The 25,643-nt window shown below is 36.9% G+C and overlaps 3 protein-coding genes and 1 long non-coding RNA gene across 17 annotated transcripts in view; 3 read left to right on the top strand and 1 right to left on the bottom strand.

Moving 5' to 3' along the window:
* Positions 1-9,183, bottom strand: part of ppfia4 (PTPRF interacting protein alpha 4) — a 191,498-nt gene extending 182,315 nt beyond the window's left edge. For 9 of the 12 annotated variants that reach the window (XM_055183402.2, XM_055183405.2, XM_055183416.2 and 6 more), the window contains exon 1: positions 8,157-9,183. In XM_055183402.2, the coding sequence (XP_055039377.1) occupies positions 8,157-8,405 (249 nt within the window). In that variant the 5' untranslated portion in view covers positions 8,406-9,183. The remainder of the gene's footprint in view (positions 1-8,156) is intronic. The other 3 variants (XM_073876005.1, XM_055183408.2, XM_055183411.2) reach the window with 1 other exon arrangement.
* On the top strand, positions 2,958-7,190 carry LOC129435406 (uncharacterized). The gene is made up of 4 exons (XR_012373351.1): positions 2,958-3,154; positions 3,934-3,999; positions 4,981-5,157; positions 6,448-7,190. It is a non-coding gene; the product is annotated as an uncharacterized lncRNA (long non-coding RNA).
* A 716-nt stretch (positions 9,184-9,899) lies between the features above and the next one.
* Positions 9,900-14,453, top strand: tmem183a (transmembrane protein 183A). Of its 2 annotated transcripts, XM_073876011.1 has the most exons (8): positions 9,900-10,120; positions 10,321-10,407; positions 11,015-11,179; positions 11,296-11,455; positions 11,762-11,942; positions 12,025-12,105; positions 12,200-12,355; positions 13,196-14,453. In XM_073876011.1, the coding sequence occupies exons 1-8, from the start codon at positions 10,054-10,056 to the stop codon at positions 13,379-13,381; spliced, it is 1,083 nt and encodes a 360-aa protein (XP_073732112.1). In that variant the 5' UTR covers positions 9,900-10,053; the 3' UTR covers positions 13,382-14,453. The 2 variants fall into 2 exon arrangements, with proteins under 2 accessions (XP_073732112.1, XP_055039396.1); XM_055183421.2 differs by lacking the exons at positions 9,900-10,120; positions 10,321-10,407 and adding an exon at positions 10,786-10,937.
* An 862-nt stretch (positions 14,454-15,315) lies between these two features.
* The window catches only part of tfeb (transcription factor EB), a 44,759-nt gene continuing 34,431 nt past the window's right edge, over positions 15,316-25,643 (top strand). For both annotated transcript variants that reach the window (XM_055183893.2, XM_055183891.2), the window contains exon 1: positions 15,316-15,543. The gene's annotated coding sequence lies outside the window, so the exon portion shown is untranslated. The remainder of the gene's footprint in view (positions 15,544-25,643) is intronic.

Below are 25,643 nucleotides of genomic sequence, written 5' to 3'. Positions count from 1 at the left end.
CCAGCATGGGGTCATTTTTAACCCAGCATGTATTCTGTCCAATATTTACCCATTATGGGTCAAAAATAACCCAGACATTTTTACAGTGATTAACTAACATTATTAAGATTAATAAATCCTGACAAACTATATTGCTCTTTGTTGGTTCATGTTAGTTAATGCATTTAATAATGTTAAAAAATACAACTTTATTGTAAAATGTTACAAATTATTTTATTTTAAAAACATCTCAACATCTTTCATAGAACTGCCTATGACAAGAAGTAAAACAAACATAAAAACAAAGTGCACTAGAAAGGGCATCAAATAAAAGTCGTGTTTCCAAAGGGTCAGAATTATTGTACATTTCCAAAATTCTGCTTAATTTAAGTCTAGACCCTCATGTTAAAAAACTATTGATGATTATCAAGAAAACATATCTGCAAAAAAATATTACATACTTCCATTGTTGCAATTGTCCTTATTTTAAAAAGAAGGCTATTGTGTGTGTGGGGGGGCACATGTGGTTTAAGAGGACATAAATGGTGTATAATGGCATGTTTACTATGCTATAAACATGGTTTACGGGGACACTTCCTGAACAGCTAAAACATACTAAATGGTACTTTTTTTTAATATAGATTAAAGACTGCCAACAGGTTTTTGTGACATTGGGGTTAGGGACTAGGGTAGGTTAGGGGAATATAATACAATTTGAACAGTATAAAATGCTGTTAAATCCCGTAAACCACATATGCCTGTGTGTGTGTGTGTGTGTGTGTGTGTGTGTGTGTGTGTGTGTGTGTGCGCACGTGTGTGTGTGTGTGTGTGTGTGTGTGTGTGTGTGTGTGTGTGTGTGTGTGTGTGTGTGTGTGTGTGTGTGTGTGTGTGTGTGTGTGTGTTCAAGCTAAGTTTACCCATAAATTGAAAATTGTCATTATTCACCAGACAACAGGAAATACTTTAATGTATATCTCAATTGTCAATATCGATTTGTTTCATGGCAGCCAGCGATATCTTGAAAACAATCAACCAGCCGCATAAACTTTCTGTTGACACTCTGGGTGCTTCATAGAAATTAAAGTGAGTCCTACAGCCATTGTAATGAATTTACCAAACCAGTTTCAAAGGCTTAATAATTGCCACCATTTACCCTCCATTTTGAGTCAACAAATTCTTTAACTTTTAGACGTTTATTTCTCCCCTGGCTAAAATGGATAGGACAAGAAGAGCTCAAAAAACAATTTTTTTAGTTTCCGGTTCACATATGTTAGATTTACAGTAGCCTGATGCTATCAATATGCTAGTGATCCAAAAGTAATATAACATAACTTACGCATTTAATTTTGGGTTAAAATATTAATGGCATACAAATTTTGTCCAATAAAATGTTGGTTACACTTTACAATAAGGTTGTATTTGTTAGCAATAGTTAATGCATTAACTAACATGAACTATCAATGAACAACAATACTTCTACAGCATTTATTAATCTTAGTTCATTTTAATTTCAGCATTTACGAATACGTTTTTTAAATCAAACGACATTAAATTACATTAATATTAACAAGAATGAATAAATGCTGAAAAAAACCATATTGTTCATTGTTTGTTAATTTTAGTTCATGTTAATGTTAACTAATACAACCTCATTGTAAAGTGTTACCAAAATGTTTAGAAGAACGTCTGGCAGGCCTACGCATTGCAAAAGCAATTAGGCTAGCTATTCTCATGGTTCACAAATACAGGGCTCTCAAGTCTCACGCATTCACCCTGAGACTCACGCATTTCAGTAAGTTCACACGCTCACACGCCACACCTTGTATTTCTCACGCTGAAAAAATAAGAAAACTTTTCCCACTCTATACAATTAATGAACGAGGCACAGGAGAGAAGTTCTCTGCCGAGTTCATATCTGTCGAGCCGCGGACACGGTCACACTAGACATCCTGATATAATTGTCTACCAGCCAATCAGAAATCAGAATTTGTTGTTTCTGGGTAAATTTCGTGATCCTGCTGCAAGCACATTCGTTACTAGGCAACATAGATTCTCACGTCACACAGACGAAGTGGCAGTTGGAAGAGAAGAATCCGATGAAAGCGGTAGGTAACGCATTCTTTTTTATAGCAATTTGATTTTACAATTCTTGGATGACATCACAAAAATGTGATCAAAGATAATAAAAACTGTTGTTGGGAAATATAGCCGAGGTAAATTATTATTGATTAAAAAAATCGAACTGCTTTGCAATCAGAATTAGCTTTAACTTTAGGAAAGTACTAAACACTAGAGGCTACCTGAAACAATCCCAGGTGAAAAATATTATAGTAAATACTATAGTGTTTTTGAACCATACTAATAGTATAGTAAATTTTAGTATATTATAGTATTTACAACACTTTGTTAATGATTGCTACAGCATACTCTGTATCAACTATAGTAGTGAACTGATAAACTGTAATAAATACTCTAACGTTAGTATTCTTTAGTTTATACTACAGTAATCTGTAGTGTATATTCTAGTATATTATACCCTATACACTGTAACAAATTGCTGTAGTTTCTACAGCAAAATTTTACAGGAAATTCCTGTTTTAACATTTTACAAGATTTTAGTGTTGTTCACAATGCATTATGGGTAAAAGAAGGTATTACAGCTTTTAACAGTATATTTTCATTTAAACTGTAATTGAATTTACAGGCAGAAGGTGTTGCCACTGTATATCATATGTTTTTTTAAAAATTAATTGTGAAATGGCATCATGGGATTGCGTGGGTGTATTTACATTTGAAATGGACATGAACACTGAAGAGTCATCATTCAAAATGGTTGGTAAGTTCACGTAAATCATTCAAATATAGTACAGTATTAAACTAAGTACTATTATGGTCATTTAAATAGTGATATTTGGTATGCGACCGCTATACCAGATATTATTAACATAACAGATGTTAATAATTTGTATTTCACAACAGCGTGTCATAAAGACATGTAGCAAAATATAAAATTAAATTCTTTACATTATTTTAAATGTTACATTTGGTAGTTATGTGTCATTAACTTTATAACGTTTCAGATGTTTGTTTCAGGCATGAGCGAGGCAGCAAAAAGCGCGAGGGGTCTCGTAACGGCTGGACTGCAAGGTGGAGAGACGAATCTTCAAACTTAAAGGTAAAAAACATTGTACATGCTGTGCATTTTATCATGGATGCGTGCTAAAGTGTTTTTAGACCATTGCTGTTAATTAAACGCGACACTGAATTGCTTGTTAAAGAAAACTACGTTATAAACGCGTACGTTATTTGCTGCCAGTTTAAAAATTAGATATGGTTGGATATCGTGCAAATTTCTAGTTTATTTCGCCAGCTTATACTCCTTACTAAGGGCACGTCAACATGTTTAACATAATACCCGCGTTATATCTAAGTTGAATGTGCAGTAGTTTTGAATTCAGGCGCAAGGCAGCAAAGATGTCACGTCATACGGGTCAACTTCAGGGTGGTGACACTAAGAAGCACCAAAAACATCATACAGGACGTTTTATTTTTGCATACGGCTGTAGTTTGTTGCCATTTTGTTAAAGTATTTTGGATTGCTGTTAAATGAACGTGACATTTAAAGGTTACACGATAAATGCGTATTTGCTCTTATCTTAGAAAATATGGTTGGATGCTGCGATTTTCTATTCTAGTTTATTTCGTCAGTTTATTTTCCTTACTTAAGGTAGTGTTTAACATATTAATTGTGTCATACTTAAGTTAATGTGAAGCAATTTGATGCCTGTTATTTCGACCAGAAATATTTTATAACATTAGCCAAGATAGTCAGATGTAATTAATTTTCCAGTTTGTTGTTCACTTTTTACATGTTAGTATAGGTGCTTGCAGTGTTGTTTTAAACGTGAAATTTGGTTAGGTTGGAGTGTAATTAAGTTTAACATTGTTTTTCAGGCACGAGACAGCAGAGATTGCAACTCTAAGCTGATAGGACTGGTGGTGTGAGACAAATGAGAAAAGGTGAAAAACCCACTGTGTACACTGCCCTTTTTCATGGATGGATGCTATACTTCACTGTTGACTTTGCTATTTTATAAAGTATTTTTAGACATGTATCACTGCAAGTTGTGTCAGCATGAGAGCAATACTATTATAGGCTTTACTCAGCATATGAAAGTACACATTAATGTTCCTAACTTGTTCCTTTACATGTGGAGTACCTGAATGCTCCCGTGCATTCAAAAAATTTCAGCATTCAAGTCTCATTTAAACAGAGACCTAAGAGGGTATCGTAGAAGTGTCAGATTTGACCAAACAGGCACCACAATGACTTGACAAATTTAAGTTTGTAATTTCACATGTACAAGCCTAAAGGACTTTATTGGACATTTAAAGGAACACACCCAGATTTTGGGAATTTAGTTTATTCACCGTATCCCCCAGAGTTAGATAAGTCCATACATACCTTTCTCATCTCTGTGCGTGCTGTAACTCTGTCTGACGAGTATATTGTAAACTGTTAAAAGATAGTTGTGTCTCATATCACCTTGTTATTTGTACACGGTGTGACTATACAAATCACAACACATAAATAGGAAAATGTTTGCGTTATTTTGTCACTTATTAGGAGCAGTATACTAGCTGGAGCCATTTACTTCCAGTCTTTGTGCTAAGCTAAGCTAGCGGGGGCTGCGCCAAACAGAGTTACAGCACGCACGAAGACGAGAAAGGCATGCACGGACCCATCCAACCCTGGGGGACACGGCGAACACGCCAAACTCCCAAAATCTGGCCGTGTTCCCCCAAAAGACCATATAGATGAAGGCAGGAAGATAAAATGCCCTTTTAAGAGCTGTGAGAGGACATTTAGTGTTAACTTCACATTTGCTTCTCATGTCTCAAGAATACATAAAAACAACAATGTTTTGAAATCTGTTGTATTTGTTCAATAAATGTTGACTGTTATATTTTCTCTTACATTTTATATTTCTTGTTTTTAAGATTATTTTTAGGTGAAATCCTCAATGCAACTCAGTGGATGCTGAGTATGGACGGTCAGGTGGTTGTGAATCCACACCCCAACCTTGTGGCTGGATTTGCAGCTTTGTTCGCATCATACTACAACTTCAACCTGGTTTACCAGAGGGAGGCATCCTCCACACTTGAATTTGTTCAAAGGTAATTATATTCACGGCTCTCCTGACCTTGCCAAGTGGTTGATGTCCCCAGGGCAACATTATGTTGACCCTGGAACAACATTTTAATCAGCCAATCAGATTTCAGAAATAAGATTATAGTTTGTTTTAAGTTTAAGCTTACAACCAAGATTAGCTGTTTCTAGATCATTGTTTTTTACTTATTATGTCCCTCTGATTTTAGGGTTTGGTTATGGTTAGGGTTGGGGTTTGGGGTAGGTTTAGGTTTTATTTAGAAAAATGTTGTCCTTGGGTCAACACAATATGTTGCCCTGAGGACATCAACCACTTGGCAAAATCAGTTCGAGCTTATATTCACATAGGGAGCTATTTGTTTTATAGCAGTGTTTCTCAACCAGGGGGATGGGACCCCCCAAGTAGGCCTTAAGACTTTTAAATGACAGTTATTCAAAATACAACAAAACAAGCATGATAAGCTAAAACAATCTAAAATCAAGATTTCTTATTGTTTGGATGTTTTTTTAACAAATTTACATTGTGTAGACATGCCAAGCTCTAGTACAGGGGTGCCCAACCCTGCTCCTGGAGGGCTACCATCCTGCAGACTTCAGTTCCAACCCAGCTCCAACACCAATACCTGTCTGTAATTATTAAGCAACCCTGAACACCTTGATTAGCTGCTTCAGCTGTGTTTGATTGGGGTTGGAGCTAAAATCTGCAGAATGGTAGCCCTCCAGGAACAGGGTTGGGCACCCCTGCTCTAGTATATTTTATTTGGTAGAAATAAGGCTTTTCACATTGTTTTGGACAATAGGTTGAAAAGAAAAAAGGTTGACAACCACTTTTTTAAAATGTGTACTTTACTGGTGTATATGTTGTATCTATAGATAAATATGGTAACATAAGGTTCTTACTTTAGAGTATGGACAGGTTAATTAAAAGAGACCATTCTTGTCCTCAGATAATCAAAACAGTGCTGTGGCTGCGTTTGTAATTATTTTTGTTGGTGAAAAAACAGGAATTATGCTGTCTAAAATGTAAGCCTTTTAATACTAACTTCTTCACAATTTTTGTTTAATTTTTTCTTACTGGATTTCATCAAGTAACGTAACGTTATGTGGGCACTTTGTAGATGTGTTTTTTTTCCTGCATTATACTATTTTCATTTGAAAAATAAAATTATATATACACACACACCAGGAAAGTACCCATGCTACCATATGATATTTAAGTGTTTATATGTACATTTGTATGTAAATGTACATATATACATGTATATTCTAAAATGTATTTTTGTTTGTTCTTTGTGCAGATGTTTTGTTGGAATCACAGCTACCACTGGCATCAAGACAGCATCAAGAGGCAAAAAAGTGGAAACGCCTCTGAGAAGAGAAACAACACCATCAACCCTCATGTGTGTACTCTTTTCAGAAAATTATTTGACTTTGAATGGTTACGCATGTAAGTTCTTGTTCATGTATAAAGACCAAAACATGTTGTAAATAGGCCAGTTCTGTGATTGAACACTTGTGTTTCTAGACATACAAGTTATGTCATGTTCTAACACAGATTCAACAAGATCTTAAATGTAACACAAACCGTGTTTAGATGTTTTATAGATGCCATTGTTTTGGAATATTCAGGATTGAGTGGAATAATTGCTGAAACAACATCATTTTTTTGAAAGTACTTTGCTGTCAGTTTTAATAAATGTTGTTCTTGAAGCACCTCTGACTTTGGTTGCATTATTCTGTAAATTACATTTAATTCAGTTTTCATTCTCCTGTATTTACAGGAATAGATTTGGTAAATATATTAGTGTAATGATGTAGTAAAAATTCTTTACAGCATTTGAATGTAAACCTATTACAATATCATCTTGGGTTTTGGGGAATTTACAGGATTTTATTGGCAACTCTAGTTGCCAACTATATACTGTAATTTATTGGAATTACAAAAAAATACTGTAACTCATAATACAAGTGTAATTCATTATAACTGTAAAATAAACAACAAAGTACTGTATTTTACAAACAACAATTAGCTGTAAATTGCTTTACAGTATAATTCTGCAGTCCATTTTACAGCAATTAATAATTTTTTTACAGAACTTTATTGCCAACTTTTTTGCCAGCTAAATCCTGTAAATTCTACAGTCAATTTTTTACAGTGTAGTTGTAGACAATGTAGTACAGTATTGGATAAAGTAATACGTTTATATTACTATAGTTGTTATGTTATCACAGCAACTATAGAATTACCACAACAAATTAATTCAAGTACATTACTATAGTATGGGTCAAAAACACTATAGTATTTACTATAAATTACTATAGTATTTTTTTCACCTGGGAATGGAAAGGACAAGATATTTCATTTTCATTTATTTCATTATTTTCAAATTATACTTTATTCATACTCTTTTTAGCTATTCAGCTATACTCTGGCTTTTATTTTAGTAATGTTTATATCCTGCCAATGTATACATTAATCATTGCATTTATCTGTTTAAAAGATGTCACACAAACACACCTTGTATTGTAAGTATGCTCAGGGCAAGTTCTGCAATGTTGCTGTTCAGTTGGCTCATTTGGGGCAATTTTTTATATATTTGTATTTTTGAAATAAAACAATGTATTTAATTTCTATGACTTTGTCTTTAATTAGATTTCCCAACTGTTATAATTTCTATTTGTGCTAATCAATTATAAACAATATATTAAATTTAACTGCTACCAAAAACCTGAGAGAATTGGTTGGGGCCGAGGGGTCGCTGCTGCAAATATTTAAGTGGCTCCTCCCCTAACAGATGAAATCTCACTCCAAACTTTTGATAAAACTTGAGAGCCCTGCAAATATCAGGTAAATTTAAGCCTACAGGCTATTTACAGGCCGGCCCAGCTACATGTTTCAATAAGAAATATGTCAAAACAAGAAATCATTGGTTATTCAAACACACCAGTGGGCTCGAAATAAACGATTTTCAGTACTTCCGGTGTGACAGGTGTGCCTGTGATTTACCTGAGGCAGGGCGGAGTTGAGCTGTCTCTGTAGCACATCTCTCTCGTGCAAAATATCCTGCAGTTTGGTCTGTGACTGGATGAGCGTCTCTTGTGTCTCTCGTAACGACTCCAGCAGCTTATCTCTCTCATCTAACATATTTACCATCAACTGTTCAAAATTAGACTCGGCATCCGTGCCGTTCTGAGATCCTCTCTGAGAACTCACCGAGTCCCCCTCATTTATGGTTGGCATCACTTCGCACATCATATTGCTAGCTTTTACACTGTGATGTCTACGTCAAAAAACACCTTAGATGAATTTTGTGAATTTTTCAAATTCCTGATTCAAGTCTGAGGTCCACTATCAACATTTAGTGCCACTTAAAACACATTAAACCGTCCCTGCGTGTCCATCTCTGAAATGCATATGCATCCTCTAATTTTACTCATTGTAGCCCTCGCCCAGTCTACATTATTCACACACCTTGACCTATCTGATCCACGACTGTCGGCCTTTCTGGCATCATTCAGCTAGTTTCACTTGAAACTCAAAGCATTTCGCTACAAATCCATCACGGTGTTCGCCACTTGCATATTTCCAGCGAAATCGATGTCAGCTTACTGAAGCAACCCGGTTCCTTGGCTTTAACATCCACCAGTTGCCATTAACCTTTCAGAAAACGGTGAAACGCGCGTCTGCCGCATCCTCCGGATCCCTCTGCCATCATTATCACCATCATCATCTCCCTGTACGGCGAGCCGGGCGAAGCGCTCCTCCCTTTACGAGCTCATTCCAGCCACCGCTTACAACACAGCCATTCCACTATCTCCATAAACATTAGCTCATATTTTCAAGACGAAAGCTCGGGCGGTTTGTTTGTCCTTACGGTTAAAAGTCTCCCGCGTCCTCGGCGAATATCATTTCCACCCGGCGCGTCTCGAGAAAGCTCGCGCAAACAGCGTAAATTCGGCAAAGTTCCTCACATCAGCACCACGCGACTACAGTACATGACTGTCATGCACGAGACGGGCAGTTTGTGAAATGGTGTCTAGCGCAGCGCCCTCGTGCGGCAATCATTTATATAAAAACGACTAAACGTATAAAATATAAAGTGACACGAATAATAAAACCAATAAAATAGTCATATTTTTCATATTATTATTATTACAATAATTCTAAAATAACTCAGTAGCGTTAATAATTCAATACAATAATATATACATAAACAGAACATTTACGTTTAATGTATCACAATACAGTTTATTAGCATTCTTTACAAGTATACAGACAATTTCATATCCATCTAAAATGGCATAAAAGGAAAATATTAAGGCCACTCCTTCAAGGCGCTTAAAAATACTGTTGAGATGACGTCATGGCTTGTCATTTTTGAAACGCAAATTTTGTCCTCTCACATGTGTAATTTGATCTCTTTATACACAGTGACAATAGAAACGCCCGTTTTTTATTATTTCACGAAAGAATGACTATTTAGAATGTTTAAAGAATTACTATTTAAATAGTGTTTTTCGTAAATCTATGTTTAGTTCATAAATAACACAATTATTAGATTATTATGCTGCATCATATTTGATATTACCAATGTTTATGTTTGTTCTTTTATTTTATTCTGCAAGTAAAAGTAAAAGATGAAAACCTTTTATCCTATACGTATGTTGTCTGATTGGATGAACCATCTCGTATATGAATTTTGCCACCAATTAGAGATCAGTGCACGACTGCTGAAGTCTCGCGAGAATGTACGTGACCTTGAGCGTCAGTTCCATAATGGCTGAAGATCCCGGAGGAGCATTCTGTAATTTCACTCTTATTTTTATCGTTTCTTCGTTATCTCTGCTGGGAAGATGGCAGGGCACACAACCTCGATAAACGTCCGTAGACCCCCGCTGTCGTCATGCCCAAGAAAGGGAACCGAAAACGGCTGAAATTTAAAGCCGATGATGTTTGCTCGGAGTCAGTAAAACTAGCAATAGCAGACCAATTTTTCATGATTGGTGAAGCAAAGTATTGCACTTAAAAGTAATGCGACAGGTATTTTGACATTTAGCTTTACCTGCGTTTTTCAAAAGCACTATCATTCAACCTTAAGTTCATAATTTAAACTTTCAAGTCGTAACGTTATGGGTTAGTTCTAACAAATGCTAATCTTGTCTTGCAGTAACTGTGGCTGACTATGCCAACGCCGACCCTGCCATCGTGAAGTCGGGAAGAGTTAAAAAGGCTGTTGTTAATGCAATTGAAAAAGAAGGTAAAACCAGAAATATAAACCATGAAACGTTTGATTTTAGAGTGCTTCCTTTTACGGCACTAACATGCGGCTTGTGAAGTGGGGACTGGGATTGGTCGATCAGCCCCACCCTTCCAGAGGCGTCACGTGACGTCATAAATATGGCTACGACCGACCTTTATTTCAACTTTACATTTTGTATAATTGTATAATTTGTATTGCACCCATAAATCTGCTCTAACGGGCTTCATACAAACTAATTTTATCTTTCCGGATGTTTACATCTGTCTTCTCATTTTTTTTAAACTCTGCATTAGACTGGTGTTCAGTCCTGCTCATAAAAATCTACCTACCTGCTGATATATTTACTAAGACACCTGCCTGTAATTTACAAGTGACCGCAAAAACATTGATTAGCTGGATCAGGTGTGTTTAATTTAGGGCTGAACTTGAATTCTGCAGAATAGTAACTATACAAGCGCAGGACTGATCTCTCTTGGTTTACAGCATTTTCTTGGCGATTTGGACAACCTACTTGGAATCCACATCCAGTAGGTTGAGTATACTAAAGTCATGTCTATAATAATTTCACATGCTAAATGTTGTTTAATGTTTTTTTCTGTTTCAGTGAAATTACTCTGTGGTCTCGAGGCATCCCAGGGTCCTGTGCAGGAGGTGCTGTCCTCTGCTGGTGGTGTGAGCAATGCAGCCCCTGGGAGCAGTGATGAACTGGACTCAGAGGAAGGGGATGAAGTCAAAGGGTCCCGCAAAAAGAAAAACAAAAGGCGTAAAGGTAATTTGGGCCTAACCTTAAACCGCAAAGGCATTAGGTTCTTTGCTTTATGTAAGTTTTGTAGTGAATAAGTATGTGAATATATCAGTTAATTCCTGTCACCTGTTTATTTTTAGAAGATAGTGAGAGCACAGATGGTGGAGAATATCCTATTGATATTTGGCTTGTGCTTGCCGCATACATTCGGCCAGAGGATGTTTGCAGATTTGCTCTAATCTGCAAGAATGCTTGGACCGCCACGTGCACAGCTGCATTTTGGACACGACTTTACAAAAGGTACGCCCTGGGCCAAAATAGTGTTACTAACTTGACAAAAATGTTTTTGATTTCCCAATCTCATAATCATATTTTTACAACATAGGGGTGGTTTTCTAGATGGTTTAGATTAATTCAGGACTATGCCTTATTCATATTAGGTCATGTAAGGTTTGTTTGTGAAAACTACTTAAAAGTTAGTACATGTGTTTATAAATTAAGGCAGCTAAAACATGCATTTTAGCCTGTTTAGATATGCCCTGTCTGGGAAAACGCCCCATAGAGTGCTAATCATGTTTGTTTATATATATTTGTACCTTTTCCAAGGCACTATAATATTGATGCAGACCTCCCTGATCGACTACAGCCTGATTCTATGGCAAAAATGCATTGTCTTCGCGCCCGTGTGATTTGTTCGCTGTTTCACCTATATGAACCGTTTAGCTTGCGGGTGTCCAAAAACCCTCCTTTTCCAGAATCCACACCTACGACACTGCTGAATTCCAAGGTGTGTATTCACAATATTTTATTTCATGTGACCTTTTTTTACTTGAGTATTTTTTATCAAGATGCTTTTCTTGCCTTTATAGTGTTTGTTGTTTTGGGTCAACAAAGTCCCTGGAAGTAGATCGGAGCCAATGTGGGAATTTAACTTCAAATTTGTCAAGCTGGTATGCTTACTGTTGCATTATAAATCCAGAATATGGAATGATTTAATTGTTCAGTTATTTTCATTTCAATTGTCATTATCTTAAATTTTTTTAGCCAACTAGGACCAAAAACGGATGTGACCCTGGTCTTCCGCTGCCCAGGCAGTATAAAGATGTTCACACTAATCCAGACTCTGACTGTTATCTTCTGCGAGTCACCACACTAAATTTCATTTTCACTTCTGTTGTTATGGGCATGACATTAACCTTGGTGAGTGATGCTAGTTTAACATTCACATACCTTTTGTCAATTTTTACAATGAGTACGTTTACATGCACAGAATAAGCAGATAACTATCAAAAATCTGCTTATTCCAGAAAACTCTTTTCATGCGTTTACATGCAAATCAATAAGCCGGCTATGCAGACAACTGCATTTACAAGGGAATTGAAGAATTATCAGTTTTCTCGCAGGCAGTGACGTCACCACCTATAGTACACAATAGTCATTCAAAAAGTCAACGGCATATTTGTCTTAAGCTGTACTGTTGTATCTCTTCTCGTGTCTGCAGAACCTGTAAATGTAACATGAGCTGCTATTTTAACAGTTTCTCTGCCAACTGCTTTAGTCGAGCGGAGACTTTTATGCGTTACTTTGCGCTTACTTCCGCATGTGATGTTTATCTTTCATATGAGGAGACATGCGCACATGGACAAAACCGTGAGAAAGCCGGTTAAGGTGTTTACATGCCACGCGAAATCGACGTAATGAGCAAAAAACTACCTGTGCCGATTGTTTTTTGCTTACGCCGTTTATTAGCTTTCCCCGATTAAAGAAAACCGATTTACGCGTTTACATGACCCCACGTGTTATCAGTTTATTAAGCATAATCGGCGTAAGACTGTGCATGTAAACGCACTCATTGTTGCTAAACAAAGGAGGCTACATGTGATGCTGATCTTGCTTTTTTAATCAACTACAGCCTTGTAATGTTAATGTTAATGTCATATCTGATATGCCTAACTGTATGGACAGAATTTTTTTTTTTTCATTGTTTCAGGCCATGCGTCAGTGCAAGTCAGGTTGGTAATTCATATTTGTGTTTTTCAGTTCACTATTAATGTGAGTACAGACATGAGGCATCACCGAGTACGCCTGGAGTTCCAGGATTCACCAGTTATTCGTGGGAAGAAGCTGAGGGGTGAGCAGGGGGTGCAGGTAGTGCTAGACCCTGTCCACAGTGTGCGCCTCATGGACTGGTGGCATCCTCAGTACCCTATGTCTTTATATAATTAGACTAAACAGCTCTAATCAAACACAAAGTCTTTGTAGATTACTTGTTTTATCCCAGAATGTCCTAAGACAGCTTTGTCTCTTGGAATAATTATTTTTCCATGTTTCTTTAGTTTTACACATTGTACTTGGTACACTAGTTTTATGGATTTAATGTTTTCTTTGTACCATAACTGGCTTAGACCTTTAAGTAGACACCATATTTTTGTAAAGGTCTGTTCGATATTTACGATAATGTCAAATTGTCACAACCTATGTTTTTTGCAGTTTTTGGTCCAATTGAAGTTTGTGGTAAAATGTGTTTTATTGGCAGAACTACCAACCCACATAAGATGCATTAGTGGATTTTTGTCCTTCAAATTTTGTGGCAAAAAGAAATTGAGTGTACCAAATTAAATATGGCATCTATTTTAAGGTCCAAAGTGCTTTCCCCTTGCTTTAATAAAAGCTGATTTAAGATCAGTCTTGCTATGCCATTGGCACTGTTAGTGTTTTAAGACTGTTGTTAGATCTGCATTAAAGGGCATGCTTAATTCATTACTGAGTAACAGTAATTTGTTCACTTGTGAATTAATAGTCCATTTTTCTCTGTAGCAGACCCTATGGTGATCTTTATGCTGAACTCATTCCAGCTGTCTGCAAATGTGTAAATCAGAAAGCACTCGCTTATTAGAAAAATTACTTTTAATTCACTTGTAAATGCGGTGGTCTGCTCTGAAGTGACGTAAATCAATCGCAATAGCTTTTAGCTTGGTGTTAGATGTAGGAGGCGAAGCGTGAACAATGTATGCATTCAGTGCTTTGTTTGGGCCATTTTCTGACTTCAGCTTTGAAACTGTGCATGCTTGCCTAGCTAAAGTGTCGCCTGCAAACAATATTGAGCAGGTTTCTGCATATTGTAGATATTAAATTGTCTTAAAGAATGAACAAATGGTCCGGGATTTGAATTTCTTGCTTTTACAGTAAATTCTAGAAGTATATTAAGTTCCTTTTCATTTAAAATTTGCTTTTTTAGATTGGAAAGTTGAATCACAAGGTGCTGATGTTGCTCGATTAAATAAACATCTTAATGTGTTATGTGCTTCTGTTTTGTTTTGAAAATAAGTTAAATACTGACACCCAGTGGCCGAATATAAAACCACTTAAAACCACATGAAAAATAACATTTACATTAGTAGATTGTAGTATAGGCTACTTTGATAGTTTTGGAATTACTACATTTAACTTTATGGGTAATGTATAATTTAGTATTTTGAAGATTTTGATTTTTTAGTAACTTTTTTTATTAGGCTGAGATATACTACATCATTCTTTTCAGGTGAGTAATATACTACCGAATTAAAAGTTCCTATATTATTTATTCGATAAATGGAGCACAGCTCTCGGATCGTTCTCGCGATACACTGATGTCATACGAGAGTTATTTTCTAATATTTTGAATGAGCTTTTTTAGTTTTCGTGTTAATTTTGTTTAATTTTTAGTAACTTTTCTCATAGCTTTTTTGTTTTATTCACACCAATATTGCTATTTAGATAAAATGTATTTTTATTTCAGTTTTTGTGTACTTTTTAATTTCCCTGCAGTTAATAGTGCCTCGATCGATCAGCTCAAACTTATTTCAGGTATTGTAAGGCAACATTTTAAGTATCGTTTACTTCAAGGTCTATATTTTATCCAATTTCAATCAACAGACATGTTTTTAATAGCTTTATATAATTCAAAAAGTTAACGATAATGACGGCGTTTAAAACGAGGGTCGCATTTAAACATCCAATGTAAGATTTTTTTCTGTAGACAGCGGTTTTTCCAGTTCAATGCACTAACATCAGCATTCAGGAACCAAAACTACATTCCCCATAATCTATGGTAAGCGCTGTGATTGGTGGAGGCTACTGTCACAAGTGCGCGCAGGTGACTAGGACTGGAGCGCTGTCACATCATACGCAGCGCACTGACAAAACACATCGCAATCTCACACAGCGGGGAGTGAGTGAGCTCTTACTGACAATATCCCCAAGTTGTACAGGGACTCTTTGGCAGTTTCGCTTCTCCACCAAGCGACAAGGAACTGATACCAGTTTGATTTTAATACTGCACGACAGCATCGAGACGCCAATTTCCAAAAAACTAGGTTCCAGCTTTGTACTTGTCTGACCTTCAGCGGGTAAGTTAAGTGATACAACCCATTGCGCTCAACTCTACCTAAAAAGTATGTCTTTGCTAGGCTGCATTAATGTTTAGGTTATTGCATTGCGAAACTTAGCTTATATAGGCTACGTGTTTTCTCACGTTAACAAAATGAAGAAGCGCAACTGGTGGTTATTTTTCCTCTCTTAAAAAAACATTAAAGTGACTCAACGTTAATATAAAGCTGAATAAAATTAACATGCGGAGTTATGTTTGGTGTTACATTGTTTGCATTCTGTTATTTAATAGGAATTAATATAATGCTGTCTACGACTTCGTGTTGTATTTATTGCATATACAACATATACAAGCGTTTATAGTCGTTGTCGCAGTTACTTCATGTCCCTGGCTCACAGCCATTTGCTTTATTAGTGATACCCGATATACGTAAACTCCCTAATATGTCTGTATGTTTAAACGGCGTCTAGCCTATGTCTTATGTAATGTGCATTTTGCTGGAAAGCTAAGAGCTGCCCAAACCCTTGCCAATCTGACCCCTATAAAGTACAAACTATTTACACATAATGTACAAATATAGCGCGCAAGTTATTTTTAGACGGCGAAAGCCAGGCTCGTGGATACACTTCCTATTCTAACAGAGACTGACAACTCTCCAGTGTAATTGTATATACACAATGTAACTGTTTATACCAGTGAATCTCAACCCTTTTGACTTTGAGGCCACCCCCCATTGGCCACAACAATATTTGTAGACATTTTCTCCTCAATAAAATACTCTTGATGAGATGTAAAAAGAACACTAAGAAATATCTTGTTTTGCTTAATTTTAGGCTTACTTTTGAATTATTTTAAATAATTGTATAAATCAGTGTCGAGATTACTTAAAGAGTTATACTGGCTGTAGTCGACTCGTGTATGATTCATATTAGTGAGCGCATCAAATTGCAATACTATGTACTATATGGCAAATAATGGGCCTGTAATTCATTGTGGCATCATACTTTAGCATTAAAGTGCCGTTATCAATTTTGTGAGTAACAGGTGAATTCTTGAAAGTGTGTTGGTCCTGTAGTTATCTTAAGCATTGGATAGCCCACACAAGAAATTCAGTACATACTGTACATGTGGCTACAGTGTAATCCTGTATTCAGGTTTAGTTGAGCGCGGAAATAAACAATTTAATTTTTTTTGGCTCAGTGAAAACTGATAGTATCAAGTGAACCCTTTGATTGTTTATTGTCTTTCCCTGATATCCATAAACACAAAGGAAAACACAAAACATGTAACTAAGCCAATGTGTTTAATTTCATAAAAAAAAAATCTGGATGTTTTTCAAGATGAAGTGATCCCAGCGTTTATGACACTTTGTGGTTATGTTTATATACTTCTGCTGAATCATCCGAAGGAAAAAAAATCTCTGACATGCCAGAAAATAAAGTTCACCTGCAGTTCACATCTGATATATTGCAGAATGGGTTTATCCGTCATCACTGATGCTGGGAGATAAATGCACTGTACTGTCGCAGGTGTGGCACCACAGTTTTGTTGGTCACACGTGGCAAAGCGTTTAACCAATGTGTGTACAGTAATCCAGCCAAAGTCAGGACACTGGGCGACGGTTGCCTGTTTGTTTTGATACAACTGAGTGAATGCATCAGATAAATGCAGAGGAGGACACGTGTCTGATAAAAGGTGACTCCAGAACGCTCACCTGCTCTTGCCACTCGCATAAACACTCAACAATAACCGCATTTGTTGCTGCGCATTGGTATTCAAGTTGGCTTGCCTTGGGTTCATTTCCATTCCAATGTCATTGAGTCGGCTGCCATATTTTAGTTGAACATAAACTACACTTGGGTTAATTCTTGATATGACCCCTTCTTTATGGCTGAATTAATTAGCTTTTATTTGAGGTACTTAATGCAACAAAAAGTAGGTGTACATAACAATGTATTAAATTCCTCCAATTTTTAATATGCAATAGAGTCAAAGCTGAAGCATTGTAACATGATTAAAATTCACTCAAAATCAATTTAATGATTAGTTAGGTTATTTTGAGGCAAAGTTTACAGCAAATCATACGCTAGAGGCCTACCATGTACACTCACAGTATAAAATGGTATGCACGCTGCTGGGGTGGTACCCTTTATGATCATAAGACATACAATAGAAGTCCATTGAGGTATTATAATATGCACTCTTTGGGTGCAAAGATGTATTTTTAAAGGGTACATCCCCAATGACAGCTTTTCTACCTTTGAGACTGTAGTTGCAGCCCTTTCCTATGAATATGAAACCAAATTTGGTTCCTCTCTGGTTGTTTTCACGATGCTGCTCTTAGGCGATACTTAAAGCTGATGGAGCGTGGTAAGAGAGAAAGCAATGGACCATATAATGCAACAGCTGTTCTTGACAATGAATGAGGTTTTACCGACTAAGAAAGCCGAAGGAACGGTGGACAGATGCAGTCCTCTGCTCTGTATCCAGGTGATACTGCAGACAGGACCCACAACTATGGTTTTAAAGCCTTTAACCTTTAACAGTAGACTCAAGGCTCAATGTTACAGGTATGCGGTGTTGTCAATAGTACTGTATATCTAGTTTATTGTGTACTGTATGTGTTTTATGCAAACAAAAAAGTTCAGATTTTGTGATTGTATTACATGTTGAATTGTGCTCATTTAAATTTGCTACCATGCTACTGTATCTAGCCTGCTTGCATAAGTTATGGAGATTGCGTGAAAGATTTGTGGTAGTCGGAAACATTCGAATAATAATTAGTTAAGTTTCATATTGGATGTCATTCAAGCAGTGGCGTAGCAAGTCAGTCCCGGGCCCATATGCAAAAAAATGTACGGGCCCCCTTAAGCCAAAGCTCCCCCCAACCTTGCCCATTGGCACTGTTAACTGTGGCGCGCAGGTCTGTTAACAACGTATACTTTTAATAAGGTAGTCAAATATTTTTACTTTACTTTTTTACTTTAAAGGGTAGATTTAAATAAAGAAAAACAAAATGTTCTGGGTAGTTCTTGACTCGTGACTAACTTCTCCGCCTTCTCTTTTCTCTTTAAGGCCCCACTTTTATGTTTAGATTTGTCCATTCTTACTTTTCATGTATAGCCGCTATAGTAACCTCTCACACTATGGCAGGGGTTTCCAACACGTCGCTCGCGAGCTACTGGTAGCTCGCGTCTTAATTGCAGGTAGCTCGCTGGTGGGTTTATTTATTTATTTATTTTCTGTGGTTATGGCGCATTTGGATGTCTGGTTAATGTTACACGCGCCTGTGGTAAAGACTGGGTACGTGTTTGACGTCGCGTTGAGCTGCAGACATATGACATCAGTAATTTAACATGTATGATTAAAAAACAAACAGATAAGTCCCCGCACCGGATGATCTGTGAAGCCCGCGCCGCGGCAACCGGACGATCCGCGCACATCTGAGTCGAGGCACTATGGTTAAAATGGATGCCGTCATTTTTTTATCATCTCATATTTAAACATCAAATGTCAAGAGATACCAGAGAGCCATACGTGACATACATGCACATCCCTATTATGAATCCAAAAGCAGTAAATACTCTATGTTTGGATCATCTTTCTAAATCTGATCTTTAATAATTGATTTTTTTATTCAAAATGTGGTATTTTTGGACGAATCCTACCCATATAAGAGGTGATAAAAAAGTATAAATAAAGACAACATGAAAGTTTTTTTGTTGTTGTTGTTTAAAAGGATCTGTTCTTTCATTTGATGTATCGTATATTTATGTTTAAAGACAAAGGCATTTTCTGGAAGGTATTACAATTTTGTGAAAAATAAAAAAAATGCTGGCACTGGCTGGTAATTTTTTTTTTTTAATTGCTGGCGGGGAAAGAGTTCAAACCACAGTGAGTTAATAGACAGGTGTTTATGAACTCACTAATTTAGGTATAACGTGACACAAGTAGCTCTCGACCACTTTTATTTTTTAGAAAGTAGCTCTCCAATAAAAAAAGCTTGGAGACCCCTGCACTATGGCATAGTAGTCTACGGCGGCCGCGCAGTGCAAAAAAATAAAAAATAAACGCAAACAAGAAATTACTGAGAAATTAGAAATTAAGGGGTAATAAGATATCACTACACATGATATGCATACAAAAATATATTTATTGCGGCCACAAATAAAAATTAAATTGAAAAATTGTTTTTTATTAAAAGCTGGGGCGGGCCCCCCTATTGGCCCGGGTCCATTTGCACGTGCATACTCTGCATGCCCAGATGCTACGCCACTGCATTCAAGGTTCCCACGGGTCCTTGAAATCCTTAAAAGTTTGTGAATCTGGGCGAAATAATTTAAGGCCCTGGGAAGTTTTTGGAAATGTACATATATTGATACTGGTCATTGACAGTGCTTGAATCTATTTTATGCAAGAAGTTGACCTGGAAAAAAATCCATATTATAATATCATAAAATTTCTAGCCTTTTAAGCACACATGATAAACTGTTCCCTTTAAATGCTTATATCTTCTGTATGCGAAAATGTTGATTCATACCAAAATGCTTTTTTGCATAGTTTGGCACATGAAAACGTCTCTGGTTACGTATGTAACTGTTGTTCCCTGAGAAGGGAACGAGACGCTGCGTCTCCCTTGCAATACTTCCTGCGTCCCTGTAACACCGTCTTTGGCAATATTTCAGATAGCGATATACTTCCTGGCTCCCGCGTCACCTTGTCTTTGTCGTCAAGCCTCACCATTGGTTGAATTTGATATACACATTCAGACGCACTTACCCCTGGAAGCTTCCCCAAAGTGTCACCGCAGTGACGCAGCGCAAGTTTCCTCGAAAGGGAACTGTTACAATGTATCTTAAAAGGTAACACAATGTAAACTTGCTCTCACTTCAAATGTATCCCCACATTTAGTCCTTTAATTTGAGGGTATCAGACCTGGAAAGTCTTTGAAAGGTCTTTGAATTTAAAGTGAAGTAAGTTGTGGGAACCCTGGTCATTGTTTTTCGACATGTTTGTGAGTTTATTGGTGCCTTGTACGAGATACATTAGAGCTTAAACAAGTAAAACAAACTAAAGGAAAAGTTATAATATAAAACACAAAAACAAATGTTTGAGAATACGTATGTTGTTACAAATAGCAATTGAGCATATTAGTGGCAGGCCAAATACAGGTTAGCAGGGCAGATAAACATCTGAACTACTTGACCTGCTGGGGCAGCAGGGAAAAAACCTTTATTGTGGAGTCATATATAATCCTCTAACAGTATTGAAACAACACCGTATTATGTAATGTAAAGTTGTGATGTCAATTACATAACGTGGTTGCCAAATTCATGACTACAGGCTGATGTGTGTTAAAACAGAACCAGGCAGTCCTGTTCTAATGTATACAGATAATGTAATATCCTGTTTCAGTCTCCTTTGCACTGTATACATTAGCAGGGAGTGAAGATACAGCGCCTTCAGTGGCAACGCTCTTTAAAAGACAGATACAAGTCAAACATGATTAATGTGTACAGTACATGAAGGTGTCATGTACTCGGCGTGCTTGGGACGTGAAGGTCAAACTGTCCAGAATGGTTTTTGTTTCAGAGGCCCAGGGCCAGGTGCAACTGATCTTGTACCTGAACCCTGTGGAGAACAATTTCATCTAGACAAGACCACTTTCCAAAAGCTGCAGGTAATTTAGGCCCCCTTGGCTCTGGGACGGCGGGAAAACATTGGCACAGATTTATTTTGTTTTATTATGTTAATATTATTAAAAGGAATACAGTTACATTTTTAAAGATTTGTTCATTCAAATATGAACGTTCTATAAATTCTAGAATTCTAGAGATTATGACAGAATTTTTATTTTTGGGTGAACTACTTTTCTACACTTACAGGTTTGCTTTACATACAACTTTGCTAAAAACAAATGTATGGTTTCACTTTGAAAGACATATGAGGAGCTCGGATGCATATGCTGCTAAACGGCACCTCTGTCAAAAATTAGATAATGATATTAACCGAATGCTCTTTGCACATATTATATGTTCATCATATCCACTTCAAATTCAAAAATACAGCTTTGTTGGCAGAATCCGCTAAACATCACATTGTTTTGTTTTTATCATAGTCCTCTAAGTACACAGAAGATTAATTGGATGAATGGCACACAAAATAACTATAGATCACATTCAGGCCATTCTGGAGGTCGCATATGCAGGATACATACGTCATTAAGATTTAAGTTAACTGAGCACTACATTCGCAAGTCATAAGCATATTCCAAAATTTACAATTAACTAAGAATAATAGTCAATTTTAATATTCTGAAATAAGATGTCTTTATTATGTATGCAGCCTACAAATGCAACCTTGAGTGAGGAGGAGGTGGAATATCTGGCAGTGGTGAAAATTGTAAACAGTTGTGTTCTGCAGTCACTAAGGGTGTCACGATTTCGATTTTAAATCAAAATCGATCGAAATTAAGTCACAACCTCGAACTTCGATTTAAAAAATGGGATCGTCGATGCTGCCACGCCCCCATGTCATTCCCGCCAGCCATTTTTTTTACAAGTTGGCTTCCAGCATTTTTTTGTGATTTTCACAAAAGTTTCACAAAATGCCGCCTTCTAAAAATATATAAACATATAAATATCAAATAAAAGAACAGACCCTCTGCTTTCAAACAAACCAAATCCTATGTATGTTTTTTATATAAACTCTTAAATATGGGTATTTTTCTTAAAAAATATTTTTTTAGCAAAAAAATTCCTTTTGTGAAGGAATTTTGGTAGAGATCAGATTCAGAATGATTATGAAAACATACACAAAGTTTTAAATGCGTAAATAACATTTTGGCTTCAGTTTTTTTTTCTTCATAAATTTGGTAAAATCGTTGCGGTATTGCAGATTAACAAAAATTCATCAGGAACAAGTTTTTTTAATGCAAATGTTTTCTCTTAATTGACAAGATAACTCGTCAATGGCGGGGAAAGAGTTAATATGAAATGATTCGATTGTGTTCAGCTGAGGAAAGGAAGTCATAAACATGTCTCAGATGGCATGAGAGCAAGTAAAATATGAGAGAAATATTCAATAGTTGGGTGAGCTATTCCTTCAAGGATGTTTTGGTATTATTTTGGGTCACCATTTGATGTCCAGTTCAAAATCTGCGTCCTAAAACAACAAATACACAAACATCACATAACTGTCTGTTATAGCAAACCCAATGTGTTCCGTCACCCTTTATATCTCTCACAGCTAAACATGGACACAGTTCCTTTCTTTAAACTCTGACTAAGGGCCCAAGCATGTCATCTCTCTCTCAATTGATCTCTCTCGACACACGCCAGATAGGCCAAAGGCTGGCATAGTTGCCATACTGTAAATAAATAGTGTTGGCCGCCATTACAGTTTGAGTGAGGGAGCCAAAGAAGGAGTTGGAATATCTGGCGGCGGTGACAATTGTGAGCAATTGTGTTCTGCTGTCACCAATGCTCCTAATCTCCCAGCACATCTCCAGGCATTCCTTGTTGAAGCTCTTGCTGACAAATCAGGAATGCAGGTGAGCTTGTTTTTCCCACTCGTTTGTTTCACTAGCACAACATCGGCGTTATTAGCCATACAGAGTAGTTTAGCGCAACTTCGGGATTCCCCTTTTGCCGTTTTTCATGTCATTGCACAACGCATGAGTCACTTCGCAGTTCCCTACATGTGATCAGAAAAGCTCAGGTGAAAAAATAATGCTGGTTTAGACGTATAGTCAGATCCTAGAAATATCTTTTGCGTGCCTGTCCTTTCCATAGGCTATTGTCAGGAACACAACAGCTTCTTGGTCATAAGCTTGTCCTCCTACACAGGAGCCGGGCATTGCGATAGCCCCGCAGCTGTTTCGACCAATGAAAAACAGTCTTGTGTCTGCCGCTCCCTCTCTGCACCAAAATAATACTGTAAATACATTGTTGTCTGTTTTTAGTTTATTAAAACCGCCTCAGTGTATGTGCGCACAAGGGTTTGCTTGTCTTGCCAGTTGAATGTCAACAGGCAGTTGAAATCCTGTTTTTGCTACAATCTGCGTAACTCGGTGTTGGCTTGGATCGTTTCAAAAGCCCTCCAGTAAGGTCTGTTTGGAGGAAAGGTCACTGCTGGTTTGAGTACTCCGTAGAGGTCACGCTCTGTGAATAGAAATGCATGCTGGCTCGCCTTTTATTACCTATAATGCACCTTCTAAACAAAGCTATGGAGAAAACAAATCACAAAATCCCACCAAAATGGGAATCTTACAGAGTGCTGAGCAGTAAGGTGCTTTGTTTTTAGTATTGATGTAAAATACCTCCTAATAAGCAGAGGCAAATATACGCAAGACTTCAGTAGTCTCATATATCTGCAAAGAGTGTAAACACTGTGGCTCTAATGGTGCTTTTAACAGTTCTTTGTTTGTTTAAAGCAATACTCTAGCCAAATATCAGAATTACCCAATGATGTACTCACCCTTAAACAATCCGAGATACATGTCCATCATCTTCAAACGAACGCATTTGAAGTTATTTTAGTAATGTCCTTGTTTTTCCAAGCTTATAATGGGAGACAACAGTGATCAGGCAACAACTTCTGACTTTGAAGCCTAATAAAGTGCATCCATCCTTCATGGAAGTAATCCACACAGCTTCAAGGGGTTAAAAAAGGTATTTTGCATGTAATCAGTGCAATATTGTCAGAAAAATATATTTTAAACTTTATAAACTGTTTATAACTAGCTTCTGGTAACGACGCCATCTTATGCAGGGTTCAGACTGCATGATTTTCAAAGTAGTTGGGTCACAGATCTTTTCATACTGCATGACTATCTGGAGTACCATTCAGTCGCTGCTGTGTTGACACTGCACGATGGATTAAAGCTGTAATCGGGCCTTAAAAGTTAGGCCCGAAATGACCGGAGCCCGGCAGAATTCGGCCCGAACCCGAAAGTACATTTTGATTGACAGCTTTTTAAAAGCCCGAACCCATTTACAGCCCGACATTATTTAAATGTGCGCACGCACAAAGCTTTTGTCAAGAATTAGTAATTTAAACAGGTTTATTTATTCATGACTAACTAGGCTACATGCCACTTGGAAGTTGAAACAAAGAAATAAAATTAGTCATCTGTAACATCATAACATCTCACTCTAAATAGGCCTATGCAATACATTATAAATAGGCCAACATGCCAAAAAAAATAATTATTTCTCAACAAATTAAATATATTCTGAATTAAGATGGGTATTTGGCACTAATGAAATTAATATAAAGGCTCCGCTGGATTTACTTCGGCACTTCTCTCCATTAAAGAGACATTCCACTTTTTTTTGAAAATAGACTCATTTGCCAGCTTCCCTAGAGTTAAACATTAGATTTTTACCATTTTGAAATCCATTCAGCTGATCTACAAGTCTGGCGCTAGCACTTTTAGCATAGCTTAGCACAATCCATTCGAATCTGGTTAGATCATTAGCATCGCGCAAAAAATAACCAAAGAGTTTCAATATTTTTCCTATTTAAAACTTAACTCTTCTGTAGTTACATTGTGTACTAAGACCGACAGAAAATTAAATAATCAAAGTCCTTGATTATTATACCAGAATGAGAGTATAGTTCCTAACCATATCTGCCTAGAAAATCGCAACTTTTAAAAACCGGAGTTCTCACGTAAAACTGGGATTATTAATAAAAATGGTAGCCTGCAAGAAGCTTGCAATACAAATTGCATGTGCGCTCATTTGCAGCGAAAAGAAGAAGAAGATTATAAATGAGGAAATGATTGGGGAGACTCCTCCCCGAACTTCCAGCTACCATGTATGTTGCTCTCTTATTGGCTGTAGGTCATTGGTGATGTATTTTCAGTCAGACCACATTTCACATGGCATGATTTTGAATCGCCGACAGGTCCAGATATCTCTCAGGTGTCTTGTCGACGATTCTCTCAGATTGCATCTTTGATAGTTCACACTAGTGTTGTAGTTCTCGAGACCACTTGTTTAAGGTCTTGGTCTCGTCTTGGAATCGACCGCTTTTTTACTCGGTCTTGTCTCGGTCTCAGACAAAGAGGACTCTGAATTTTATTTCAAGACCGGTCAAAACCACAACTTATGA

This window comes from Misgurnus anguillicaudatus, chromosome 14, assembly GCF_027580225.2.
Source record: "Misgurnus anguillicaudatus chromosome 14, ASM2758022v2, whole genome shotgun sequence".
Classification (NCBI taxonomy): domain Eukaryota; kingdom Metazoa; phylum Chordata; class Actinopteri; order Cypriniformes; family Cobitidae; genus Misgurnus; species Misgurnus anguillicaudatus.
The sequence above is the reverse complement of the archived record's forward strand: the minus strand, read 5'-3'. Positions and strand labels throughout refer to the sequence as shown.